The sequence below is a fragment of the Podarcis filfolensis genome, assembly GCF_964270895.1.
Source record: "Podarcis filfolensis genome assembly, chromosome: 16".
Lineage (NCBI taxonomy): Eukaryota > Metazoa > Chordata > Lepidosauria > Squamata > Lacertidae > Podarcis > Podarcis filfolensis.
In genome coordinates this window covers 30,131,526-30,144,405 of record NC_139620.1, presented here as the reverse complement: position 1 = coordinate 30,144,405, position 12,880 = coordinate 30,131,526, and the positions used below count along the sequence as shown (strand labels likewise).

At 48.0% G+C, this 12,880-nt stretch overlaps 2 protein-coding genes across 2 annotated transcripts in view; one reads left to right on the top strand and one right to left on the bottom strand.

Moving 5' to 3' along the window:
• COMT (catechol-O-methyltransferase) overlaps nucleotides 1-8,494 on the bottom strand; it is a 36,147-nt gene extending 27,653 nt beyond the window's left edge. The window contains exon 1 of the mRNA XM_083590608.1: nucleotides 8,429-8,494. The gene's annotated coding sequence lies outside the window, so the exon portion shown is untranslated. The remainder of the gene's footprint in view (nucleotides 1-8,428) is intronic.
• A 42-nt stretch (nucleotides 8,495-8,536) lies between these two features.
• Nucleotides 8,537-12,880, top strand: part of TXNRD2 (thioredoxin reductase 2) — a 71,302-nt gene continuing 66,958 nt past the window's right edge. The window contains exon 1 of the mRNA XM_083590775.1: nucleotides 8,537-8,672. Coding sequence (XP_083446901.1) covers nucleotides 8,594-8,672 — 79 coding nt within the window. The 5' untranslated portion in view covers nucleotides 8,537-8,593. The remainder of the gene's footprint in view (nucleotides 8,673-12,880) is intronic.

Genomic DNA, 12,880 nt, shown 5'->3' with positions numbered 1-12,880 from the left:
TCGGATTCCGAGATGCTCGAAAACCTAGGTTCCACTGTACCACCACCCTGTTCATTGTTTTATTGTCAGAGCATCACAGAGCATCACATTCAAAGAAAGATGTGCTCTTCCAAGCCCATTTTCCCAGCATGTTTGCACTCCTGTCCCAGCAACGACTACCCTGGCTTTGTCACAGACGCAAAATGGCAGGATCCCCAAGGACATGCTGTATGGGGAACTGGCTTCAGGCACCAGGCCCACTGGCAGACCAACTCTGTGTTACAAAAATGTCTGCAAATATAATAATAATAATAATAATAATAATAATAATAATAATAATAATAACAACAACACAGTTTACATAAAATCACAATAAATTAATTGAAATATTCTATAATCAATTCATTCTAAAATCAATTCAGAGTCAAATTAATGGCAATCATTGGGCTAGAGTTCTATGAGGATTACAGAAGGAGGGGGTCAGGTTGTGCCTTGGCCAAAGGCCTGGTGGAATGGCTCTGTCTTGCAGGCCCTGCGGAAAGATGTCAAGTCCCGCAGGGCCCTAGTCTCTCATGACAGAGCTTTCCACCAGATCGGGGCCACGGCCGAAAAAGTCCTGGCTCTGGTTGAGGCCAGCCTAACCTCCCTGTGGCCCGGGATCGCCAAGATGTTTTTATTTGAAGACCGTAAGGTCCTCCATGGGACATACCAGGAGAGGCGGTCCTGTAGGTACGAAGGTCTTCGGCCGTATAGGGCTTTATAGGTTAAAACCAGCACCTTAAACCTGATCCTATAGTCCACCGGGAGCCAGTGCAGCTGGTATAGCACCGGGCGAATGTGATCCCGCGGCGAGGACCCCGTAAGGAGTCTCACCACGGCATTCTGCACCTGCTGGAGTTTCTGGGTCAGTCTCAAGGGCAGCCCCACGTAGAGTGAGTTACAATAATCCAGTCTGGAGGTGACCGTCGTGTGGATCACAGTGGCTAGGCCAGGGCGAGAGAGGTAAGGAGCCAACTGCTTAGCTTGGCGGAGATGAAAAAATGCTGCCTTTGTTATAGCTGCAATCTGCGCCTCCATGGAAAGGGAGGTGTCGAAGATTACACCCAAACTCTTCACGGACGGTGCTGGCACTAATTGCGCCCCCCAATCCCATATCGTCCCGACCCAGCCAAAGGACCTCTGTCTTCGAATATGATATGGAGGCTGACAATGTCAACCCTGCTGTAAGGGAATCCCTTGCAGACGACTGCAGTGGCTGGAGACAGAAAGTCAAGTCATGTTTCCACAGCAGTGACCAGAGGAGGAATGACTGCTCGGAGGAGCGCAGAGAGGAGAAATGCCATGGTGCATCTGCAGCAGCACAACCGGATGCCTTCATCTGCCCCAGCTGCAACAAAACATGTCTCACCTGCATTTTTTCTCTACAGCCACAGCAGGCGCTGCAACCGTCCGACAGTTTGACTTCACCCCCAAAGCTGCACTCCTCCATTGTCCCAGAGACAGACGGATGCTAAACGACAACAATAAGAAGCTCAAGGCAGCACGCTTGGTTCCTGAGCATTTTTATCTATACAACAACCCTGTGAGGTAGGCTGGGTTAACAGGTACTGAAAAAGCATCCACTGAGCTTCATGGCTAAATACTAGGCTAAAAGGACTAATATTTTGACTTATCTATAAGGCCGCTTAATATGTTTATATGGTACAGTGGGGTGGCCTAGGGTAGGACAATTGAGATCGCAAGACCCTGGCAACCGGTGTCATTTCATGATTCTGCCCAGGATCTCCCATAACTGCACACATGAATTGCTTCCACATGTTAATGTCACGTCTAATTTTTCCACCCCAACTTCTTGAAGTGGAAATAACAACTATGATCGTGCATGATCAAGCTTAGCATTTAAACCTGAGGGGTTTAACGTGTATTATTTGACCTGATTTGTTGAGGCTCCAGCTAAACAAGAGCTAGGGCAATAGACTTTTTCTGCAGGGTAGCAAAAGTATCCATACTCAGCCAAGCACAGCCCGTACTTTCCAAGCGTAATCGTAAGGGCTAGCAGCTTGCCTTGTTGTCGTCGTTTTTTAAAAAATAAAAACTGAGGAGCTCAAGAAGCCTGGCAAACGCTGCCCTCGCAATTTCCCAGGCATCTTAAAAGGGCTGGAAACTTGCCTAGTTTTTGTTCTTCAATGGAGAGGTTTCCCAAAAGCTGGATCCCATGCTCAGGATCACATTCTGTGCTTGCAGCACAAAGTGCAAGGACCTACCCCACCCCACCTCCTGGTATTTCCACACGCAGGTGTCCAGCTTCTCATTCTCAGTTCTTAACTCAGACCGCAACCCGACTTACCAGGTAGCAAACTCCACTGAGTTCAAGACAACTCACGTCTGTGTAAACATGGTGCAGACTGTGCTGCGAGTCTGTTGAGACCAACTCCAGAAATTCCTGTGGCGCAATTAATGCTGCCTGGAATGCTGAGTGGGCGCTATTGCTTCCCCATTGTGTGCTGTTCCAAAGGTCATGGCTGATGTGGCAAGCATAGATGCAGCTGGAGCGCAGCACAGAGCCTGCAAAAATGCAAGCCGCCGTCAACAAACTTTTGGTAGCGCTAGCTGTGAGAGGGCATTGTTGCAATTATTATTATTATTAATTATCACAGCAACTTTTAATCAATTAACCAATTGCATTTAAAAAAACAACAACAATGCACATTTGTATTGACTAAACCAGGGGTCAGCAACCTTTTTCAGCCTGGGCCCATCACTGCCCCTCCTGGGGATCATTTGTGCAGGTTCACATCTGCTCAACATGTAATTATTGCGCCATCTCTAGGGAAGCCGAAATGCTGATGTGCTAAATCTGCCAGCAGCAAACATGTCTTAGTAAACAGGAGCCATCCCCATCTGTAGGATCAAGGACTGAGGACAAGTTCCCGGATTACCGTATTTTTCGCTCCATAAGACACCCCTGACCATAAGGCGCACCTAGTTTTTAGAGGAGGAAAACAAGAAAAAAATATTCTGAACGAAACAGTGGATGTATGATTTTTGTGGCCACAGACATGATATGTGATTTGACGGTGAGTTTGGGGCAGCCCAATGCAAAACTCCTGAGAATCCATGTGGATCTGTGCTTTGTAACCACGTTTTTGCGCCATTGCGGCCCCACGAAACAGCGGATGCGTGATTTTTTGGTGCAGTCTATAGCCATGGACATGCTATATGATCTGATGGTGAATTTGGGGTGACCCAATGCAAAAATCCTGAGGATCCATGTGGATCCGTGCTTTGTAACCACGTTTTTACACCATTGCTGTTTTTTGCTCCTCCTTTTCTTCTCTCTCCTCATTGCTTGTTTTAGTATGCCTGTTTCCTCAAGTTCACTGTCTTTACCTCCCCCCCCCAGGCGGCCTCCTTTATCGCTAGAGTCCCTTATCTCTCTCCCGATCGCTTGCTGATCAGCTGCTCAGCGGCTTCGTTTCAACACCCCCTTCACTTTTTCTAAAAAAAAAAAAAAAGCACAATCTGCCTTTTTGTCCCTGGGCAATTTGGCTCCAGGCACCAAGCATTCGCTCCATAAGATGCACAGAAATTTCCCCTTTTTAGGTGGAAAAAAGTGCGTCTTATGGAGTGAAAAATACGGTCATAGGATGCAGCCAAACACCCAGAATTAAATTAGTGCTGGAACTGATCCTGTAACAACATCTGCATTAACAATTTCACTTCTGCCCCACTTGCAACAATGGCAGAAGCGGCTGATGGCCATGAAACAACAGCCCCAAGGACCAGTGGTCGAAAGTGCCATTATGACAACAGTGTGAGTGGTAGAGGCCTCTGTGAGAGAGCCATCAGCCCCTTATTTGTGACTCTCCTGATTTGAGGACACAGCCCTCCCACCATCCTCTGCTTTGATCCTGTTTCCTTTTGAGCTGTTTTAAGATATATATATATTTAACTTTGCTGCGTTAAATGTGCATTCTGTACTTGACCAGCTTTGTAATGTTTCATTTTGAAACATTTAACATAATATTTTAGTTTCCTGTTAATTAAAGGTACAGTAAAGGGACCCCTGACGATTAGGTCCAGTTGTGGCCGACTCTGGGGTTGCGGCGCTCATCTCGCTTTATTGGCCAAGGGAGCCGACGTACAGCTTGACTAAGCCGCTTCTGGCGAAACCAGAGCAGCACACGGAAACACCATTTACCTTCCCGCTGGAGTGGTACCTATTTATCTACTTGCACTTTGACATGCTTTTGAACTGCTAGGTTGGCAGGAGCAGGGACCGAGCAACGGGAGCTCATCCCATCGCGGGGATTCGAACCGCCGACCTTCTGATCGGCAAGCCCTAGGCTCTGTGGTTTAACCACCTGCGTCCCTTTTCCTGTTAATTACATTGCTTTAAATGGATACTTTATATCTGACTTTCTTCAGCAATGTTCTGTTCTGGATTGTATTGTTTGCTGTTTTAATGCAGGCTGTAAACCGCTTTGAGATTGTTTCCCCCCTTAAAAATATGAAGTGGTACAGAGATTAAATGAACAGCAATACAACAATAATATTCTATGAACTGGTAAGTCTGCATAACTCTGCAAAGGAGTGGAACAACAATTACATCAAAGGGGCAAAACGATCCACCCCTCTCTGTTTTTTAGACGTGCGCAGTGTACATTTCACAACACGGCGTCCATGCTGACACATTGCATCAACAAATGTTTCGATAGATAGCAATGTGATGAATCCATGACTAAGCAAAGCCGCTGGGCTTTCAACATGCAAAGACCAATGCTGGAAGAGACTAAGGTTTTTGGATCAAGTTACACCAACATTTCCCTTCCTTTATAATCAACCTTTTATATGTTTATATGGCCAGGTATTGGCATTGAAAACAGGAGCCAGAGGTGAAATTAAATCCCGTCTGTGCCCACAAAGCTTCTAATGTCTTTAACGTCACCTTGATGCACAGGAAGTTGGGTCAACAAAGAACTGCTCTTGGACATGAATGGATGGAAGGAATTTATTCCGCTCTCTGTGGAGGTGAAGTTCTTTCATACGAAATTGCACTTGCCGTATCAGTACCAGGCGAGTAATTACCTCCAAGATAACTGTCTTCAAGGTGATTACTTGCATGGCAAATGCAATTTCATATGAAAAGACTCGTGCTGTTTTGAAATTAATTTTTATTAAAGATTTTCTGCGTTACAAAGCAAACAAATAAACAAGGAAAAGTACATACAGCGTCTCCACTTTCAATTAATCGAGTCTTTTTCACAGTTCGTTTACATTCGGTGTGGGACTTTATTGTCATAGATATTGGGAGGAAAGAGACGGGAGAGAGCAGGGCCAGATTTAGGTTTGATGAGGCCCTAAGCTACTGAAGGTAATGGGGGCCCTTTATATGTCCACCTGTCCTTTGTCAACAGCAAATTGACGCTTTTTTTTTTTGCGTTGAATAGATGCTATATGGTAATTTATGGACTGTAAAGGTAAAGGGAGCCCTGACCATTAGGTCCAGTCGTGGCTGACTCTGGGGTTGCAGCGCTCATCTTGCTTTATTGGCCGAGGGAGCTGGCGTGAAGCTTCCGGGTCATGTGGCCAGCAGGACTAAGCCACCTCTGGCGAACCAGAGGAGTGCACGGAAATGCCATTTGCGTTCCTGCCGGAGCAGTACCTATTTATCTACTTGCACTTTGACGTGCTTTCAAATTGCTAGGTTGACAGGAGCAGGGACCGAGCAATGGGAGCTCACCCTGCTGCAGGGATTCGAACCACCAACCTTCTGATCAGCAAGTCCTAGGCTCTGTGGTTTAACCCACAGCGCCACCCGCGTCTCTAATTTATGGACCTAATAGGTATCTAAAGCCATTTGCACATAACAAAATATGTATTTTATCAAAGTAATTGTTGAACTGAAATACAATTACGGAGAAGTATATTAATAGTGAAATACAATTAAGAAGAAATATATTAATAGTGAAATAATTATTAAGCTCTAACTTAAAATGATTTTTTATTCATAACAAACATTCGCATTTGGCAATAACAAAGGTTCCTTTAGAAACACAGTTTACAAAGACTTACCCTAGGCACCCTATATAGAGAAATGAGCAAACCAGTGATATTTTAGGGAGCAGGCTAGCAGGTGGGGCCCATTACTTACGTCATAGGAGCCTACACAACACAAAACACTGTTGCTGTTGTTGCAGGTTTTATTTTATTTGTTTTTTATCTTATATTTTGGAAATGTACATCTAGTTGTTTTTTTCCTTTAAATTTTTTGGGGGCCCCCAAGAGAGTGGGGCCCTAAGCTATAGCTTGTTTAGCTTATACGAAAATCCAGCGCCGGGAAAGCGATGGCAGAGGATGGGGTAGGGATAATGAGATTTCTTTCTATTGCATATAAGGACGCTGGTGGCGCTGTGATCTAAACCACAGAGCCCAGGGCTTGCGGATCAGAAGGTCGGCGGTTCGAATCCCCAAGACGGGGTGAGCTCCCATGGCTCGGTCCCAGCTCCGCCAACCTAGCAGTTCGAAAGCACGTCAAAGTGCAAGTAGATAAATACCGTATTTTTCGCCCTATAGGACGCACTATAAAAATGAAGGGGAAATGTATGTGCGTTCTATGGGGCGAATGCAGGCTTTCCCGGGCTTCCTGCAGCTCTGCGCCACCCTCCGGATCCCGGCGCGAAGCCGCGCGGGGCTCCGGAAGGTAGCGCAGAGCTGCTTGTGCTCCCGGGCTTCCTGCAGCTCTGCGCCACCCTCCGGATCCCGGCGCGAAGCCATGAGGGGCTCCAGAGGGTGGCACAGAGCTGCCTGCACTCCAGGGCTTCCTGCAGCTCTGCGCCACCCTCCAAAGCCCGGTGCGAAGCCGCGCGGGGCTCCGGAGGGTGGCGCAGAGCTGCCTGCATTCCGAAGCCTGGTGCACGCTGAAGAGCGCGCCCGGGCTTCGCGCACCTCTCTGCAAGCCTGGGGAGACCAGCGCGGCTCCCTAGGCTTGCGGATAGCAGGCTGTTCTGGGGGCTGGGGTCGGGGGAAGCTCGGGCTTCCGCCGCGCCTGGGGGGGGGGAAATAAATTTTTTTCTTTATTTCCCCCCCCCCCCAAAAAAATTAGGTGCGTCCTATGGGGCGAAAAATACAGTAGGTACCGCTCCGGCGGGAAGGTAAACGGTGTTTCCGTGCCCTGCTCTGGTTGTCAGAAGCGGCTTAGTCATGCTGGCCACATGACCCAGAAGCTGTACACCGGCTCCCTCAGCCAATAAAGCGAGATGAGCGCCGCAACCCCAGAGTCATTCGCGACTGGACCTAATGGTCAGGGGTCCCTTTACCTTTTCTTCTGTTGCATAGTGTTTGTGCAGGGTTTTTGTGTCAAGTTGCAGCGATAGGGAATGCTGGGTGTAACCCAGGCAGCCTGCGAGGATTTGATTTGAGGTTCCATTTTGGTAGAGCATGTTTTCAAATGCACTATTCTATGCAGGGGTGACTGCCCTCAGGTTGGGTTGTCTGTCAGTTCATATATCGGGAGGGGGAAACCTGGGACCTTTGTCTAGAATTCAGGGCGACCCAACACATGGCCCGAGGGCTGTATGTGGCCCTCAAAGCCTTTTTGGTGGCCCTCGGGAAACTTTGACGTCCCCGCAGCCCTCATGCTGCCTTCCTAAAGCTGGATAAGGAGGTGCTGGGCTTTGGGAAGGAGGCATGTGGGATCTGACAGAGTCCTAGAGTTGCAGTTCATCAACATCTTTGGACAGGCATAGGCAAACTCGGCCCTCCAGATGTTTTGGGACTACAACTCCCATCATCCCTAGCTAGTGGGACCAGTAGTCAGGGATGATGGGAATTGTAGTCTGAAGTTTGTCGATGCCTGTTTTTGGTTGCACAGGCATCATTTCCTTCCTGTTCCTCTTGTGATGTGCTCTGACTAAACAGCAACAAGTCCCTCTTAGTAAGCAGAATCACACAAACAATGCAGCGTAAACAAAAACCACCACCTTCCAGCCATTCCCAATCTGCTATCTGCACGAAGGAATGCTGCACTTGTTGAATGCCTTCCTTGCCAAGCTATGCTTTACCTGTTGAACCTCTGCCAGGATAGAGAAGAGGGGTCCCACCCAAGTGCCTAGAATGCTCCACCTATTGAATGCCTGCTATTGCCAAGCTGTGCTTTACCAGTTGGACCTCTGCCAGAGCAGAGAAGAGGGCTCCAAACGAAGTGCCTGGATTGCTCCACCTGTTTTGCCAAGCCCTACTCTACCAACCTGTGCCAGGGTAGAGAAGAGGGGGCCAAACCAAGCGCCTGGAGTGCTCCACCTGTTGAATGCCTTCCTTGCCAAGCCATGCTCTACCAGTTGAACCTCTGCCAGGAAAGAGGAGAGGTGGGTGGCCCCTCCCTCTCCGGCCCCACCCATTGGGCAGGGCCCTTCCCACCGCGGACTCCTCTCTCGCGAGTCTCACCTACCCGGCACCTAAGGCGACCCTTCTCCGCGCCGCCCGCCTGGCTCCTCCTCCTCCCTCGGCGACGGGGCGTCTGAGGCGGCGCGAGCAGGCAGCCAGGCACTCGCGCGGGCAGCCCCTGATCCGAGGCCGGGGTCCTCGTGGGGAAGCTGGGCTGCCGTACAGCAGCATGGCGGCGCTGTGCCGAGCGAGCCCGCGCTTCCTACGCAAGCCCGGGCTCTGCCGTACAGCGCGGGCCCTGTCTTCAGGTACGGGGATCCCCCATGGTCGGCGGGGGTCGCAGGCGGGCGGAGACGGAGCAGGCGCCTCTGCAAAGCTGGGCTGGAGAGGAGAGGACCCTGGCAGAGCTGCACGCTCCCCTGGCAGGCAGGAACCCAACCGGGGAAGCCTTCCCCAGCCTGGGGTCCCGCCTTTGCATTCTCCCCTATTGGGGGAGGCTTTGCCTGTTGAATTCCTGCCTGCTACACTACCGGTTTAAGCCACGACAGTAGGAGGCAGGGAAGAAAAAGAGCAGCCAGCAATGGTCATTATTACGCTTAGAAAATCTCTGCCAGCTTTAGTCTATTTTATTGTGGTCTTAACTTTCTGTGTGTTTTTAACTGGTCCTAATTTTTTAAGGGATACTTTTATTACTTTATCTTTTTTGGGGGTGGGGACCTGCTTTGTGTTTTTTTCTACACTGAAGCGGGGTGTGTGGGTGTGGGTGTGTGTAAAGGGCCCAAACCAAGTTCCTGGAATGCTCCACCTGTTGAATGCCTGCCTTGCCAATTATAGGCAGGGTGTTTCAGAGCACATATCTTAGATGGGTGCCCTGCCTTGGCGCCTAAGTTATCAAGAAATTTGAAATTACACACAAAAATGGTGAGTGGGTATCAAGATGGTTATTTACATTTTTGGATCTGCCAGTTCTCAGATTAATTTAGCAGTGCGAAGGGAAGAGTTTTATTTGTTTGCCGAAGTATTTCTGTACCACCAGAAATACGAGTTATCAAGGCAGTGTATGGTGTTGAACCCTAAAACACCATTTAAAAGAAAAAATAAAAATGCACAGGGGTGTACTGGCTGTTCAAAAATAAAAATTAAACTGCTACAAAGGCATAAAAAGGTTTTTAAGAGACACTTGAAAGTCAAAGGCCATTTAGGCCTCTGATCTCAGTGACTGAGCTGGGATAAAAGGTCTGAGGTGGTCCTTAAAGTATGCTAGGCCCAAATCCTTCAGGTTTTGTCAAGCGGGACAATTATATCAACAAAGTACCCCCTTGTAAATACACATAATTGATTTCTGCCAACAGTTGATGGCCTGCCATCTACATAGACCTGCAAATGATAGGGTTCCCAGCTATGAAATAAAATGCAAGAATCCAATGACATTTTAAAAGACCAACCAGTGTTTTGTGCTCTGTCCACAATAGCTTATGTTGCAATCGGTTTGTGTGCTTGCTTCCACAGCACTCCACGCCAAACCATGGTTTAGTGTGAACATGTGGGCTCCCGGTTTGTTCTGGGTTTTACAGGCTGTGGTTAGTCTGGAGAAAACTAAACCACAAGCCTGGGTTTCAGTAACACAAAAGCCAGATAACCCTGGCGTAAGCTTCCCTGAGTGTAGCAGCATCTGTAATCTCTTTCCTGTCTTCACACTAAACCATGGTTTGACTTGTGTGTGCAAAACAGGCCTATATGCAAGTCTCCACAAGAGCTTTTCTCTTGTTGTAGTAGCTTAAAATGTGTCAGCTATGAAATAATTTTGGTACCTTCTTGCACGATTACATTCTTCCTCTGAAAGGTGTCTCTGTGAGGGGCCTTGTCACAAATGCTACCATATTTTCACTCACCTGCCCATGTACCTTTCTTCTCTTACCTAAAATCTACCAACTGCAATTAGGCTCTTTTCTTGATTACCTGGCCGTGATTCACACTCGCTCCAGCTGACTACGCAAAGAGGTTGTTCCAAGCATTACTGTTTACTTTATCCGGGTGGCAAGGCCTAGTTCTCACTGTAGGGATCAACCTGTTTCTGACTTATAGCTCTTCAAACTGCATGTGTTCACTTACATGACTTGATGCACTATTACAAATAAATCTTCCTGCGTAGATGTCAGGGAGAACTATTGTAGACTTGCCTTTTACCTGATACAAAATCATAGAATTGTAGAGTCAGAAGGAACCCCAAGGGTCATCTAGTCCAACCCTCTGCAATGCAGGAATCTCAGCTTGATCACACACGACAGATGTCCATCCAACCTCTGCTTAAAAACATCCAAGGATGGAGAGTCTGGCACTTCTTGTGGGAGTCTGTTCCACTGTCTAATGGCTCTTACTATGCTATTCTTGGGATGCGGGTAGCGCTGTGGGTTAAACCAAAGAGCCTAGGACTTGCCGATCAGAAGGTCGGCGGTTCAAATCCCCGCGACGGGGTGAGCTCCCGTTGCTCAGTCCCTGCTCCTGCCAACCTAGCAGTTCAAAAGCATGTCAAAGTGCAAATAGGTACCACTCCGGCGGGAAGGTAAATGGCGTTTCCGTGCGCTGCTCTGGTTCGCCAGAAGCGACTTAGTCATGCTGGCCACATGACCCGGAAGCTGTATGCCGGCTCCCTCGGCCACTAAAGCGAGATGAGCGCCGCAACCCCAGAGTCGGTCATGACTGGACCTAATGGTCAGGGGTCCCTTTACCTTTATGCTATTCTTATGGGGAGATTTGTTGTTTTGGTTGGCACATTCATATACATCCCAATTAACCACAGCCTCTGAGCAATTCACAACTTTAATCGTTAACCGATCAAGTACAAAAATAATGAAACTGAGGAACAATCAAGTTTAAAAAACCTGTTGTATTCAGGAAAGCTTTTTTTGGGAGGGGGGTTTCCTTGATGTGAGCACCCATCCAGTCACTGTGGTGGCACAACATTCAAAATACAGTTAGGCCCATTTTTAAAAGATCATAGCAATTTGAATACGGTATTTATCAACACTGCTAATTTGGGGGGGGGGGGTTCCTTCAAACCACAGCAGGATCTGCTTCTGAGCTGACTCACCTGACTCACCCCAAAGGATCTAGTTTGTTAAGGCTGCTGGGAACTATAGCTCTGTGAGGGTGAACTACAGTTCCCAGCACTCTTTGGGGAAAGCCATATGCGCTAAATGTAATGTGTGTATGCAGTCTGAGTCTGTGTTTATAGAGATCAGCCTTGCAAGGGAAGATTCTCTTGTACCCCCTGCAATGCAGTGTATTCTTTTGACTGCCAACTGTCTTAACTGATTTTAATCTTGCATTTTTATATTTTTTTAATCTTGTATTTTTGCATTGTTTTCACCTCCCCTGGGACCTTACGGTGAAGGATAGGTAAGAAATCTAATAGACGGTTATTCTGATAATACTAAGTACATAGGAACAGAGTTAGACCATTGGCCTATCCAGCTCAGTATTGTCTTATACACTGACCGACTTCAGCTCTCCAGGTTTTCAGACAAGGGGGTCTCACCCAGCCCTACCTGAAGATGCTGGGGATTTGAACCCGGGACCTTCCGCAATGTGAGCCAGGTGCTCCACCACTAAGCTGCAGCCCCCCCCCTAAAATAATAATAATACAGTGTTACCTCAGGTTGGGACGCGGGTGGCACTGTGGGTTAAACCACAGAGCCTAGGACTTGCAGATCAGAAGGTCGGCGGTTCGAATCCCGCGACGGGGTGAGCTCCCGTTGCTCGGTCCCTGCTCCTGCCAACCTAGCAGTTCAAAAGCACGTCAAAGTGCAAGTAGATAAATAGGTACCACTCCGGCGGGAAGGTAAACGGCGTTTCCGTGTGCTGCTCTGGTTCGTCATGCTGGCCACATGACCCGGAAGCTGTACGCCGGCCTCCTTGGCCAGTAAATTGAGATGAGCGCCGCAACCCCGGAGTCGGCCACGACTGGACCTAACGGTCAGCGGTCCCTTTACCTTTACCTCGGGTTACATACGCTTTAGGTTATATACGCTTCAGGTTACAGACTCCACTAACCCAGAAATAGTACCTCGGGTTAAGAACTTTGCTTCAGGATGAGAACAGAAATCGTGCTCCAGCAGCGCGGCAGCAGCAGGAGGCCCCATTAGCTAAAATGGTGCTTCAGGTTAAGAACAGTTAACCTGAGGTACCACTGTAATAATAATAATAATAATAATAATAATAATAATAATAATAATACCCTGCCCATCTAGCTGGGTTTCCCCAGCCACTCTGGGCTGCTTCCAACAGAATATTAAAATACAATACAGTGGTACCTCGGGTTAAGTACTTAATTCGTTCCAGAGGTCCATTGTTAACCTGAAACTGTTCTTAACCTGAAGCACCACTTTAGCTAATGGGGCCTCCTGCTGCCACTGCGCCGCCGGAGCTCGATTTCTGTTCTCATCCTGAAGCAAAGTTCTTAACCTGAGGTATTATTTCTGGGTTAGCAGAGTTTGTAACCTGAAGCATCTGTAAC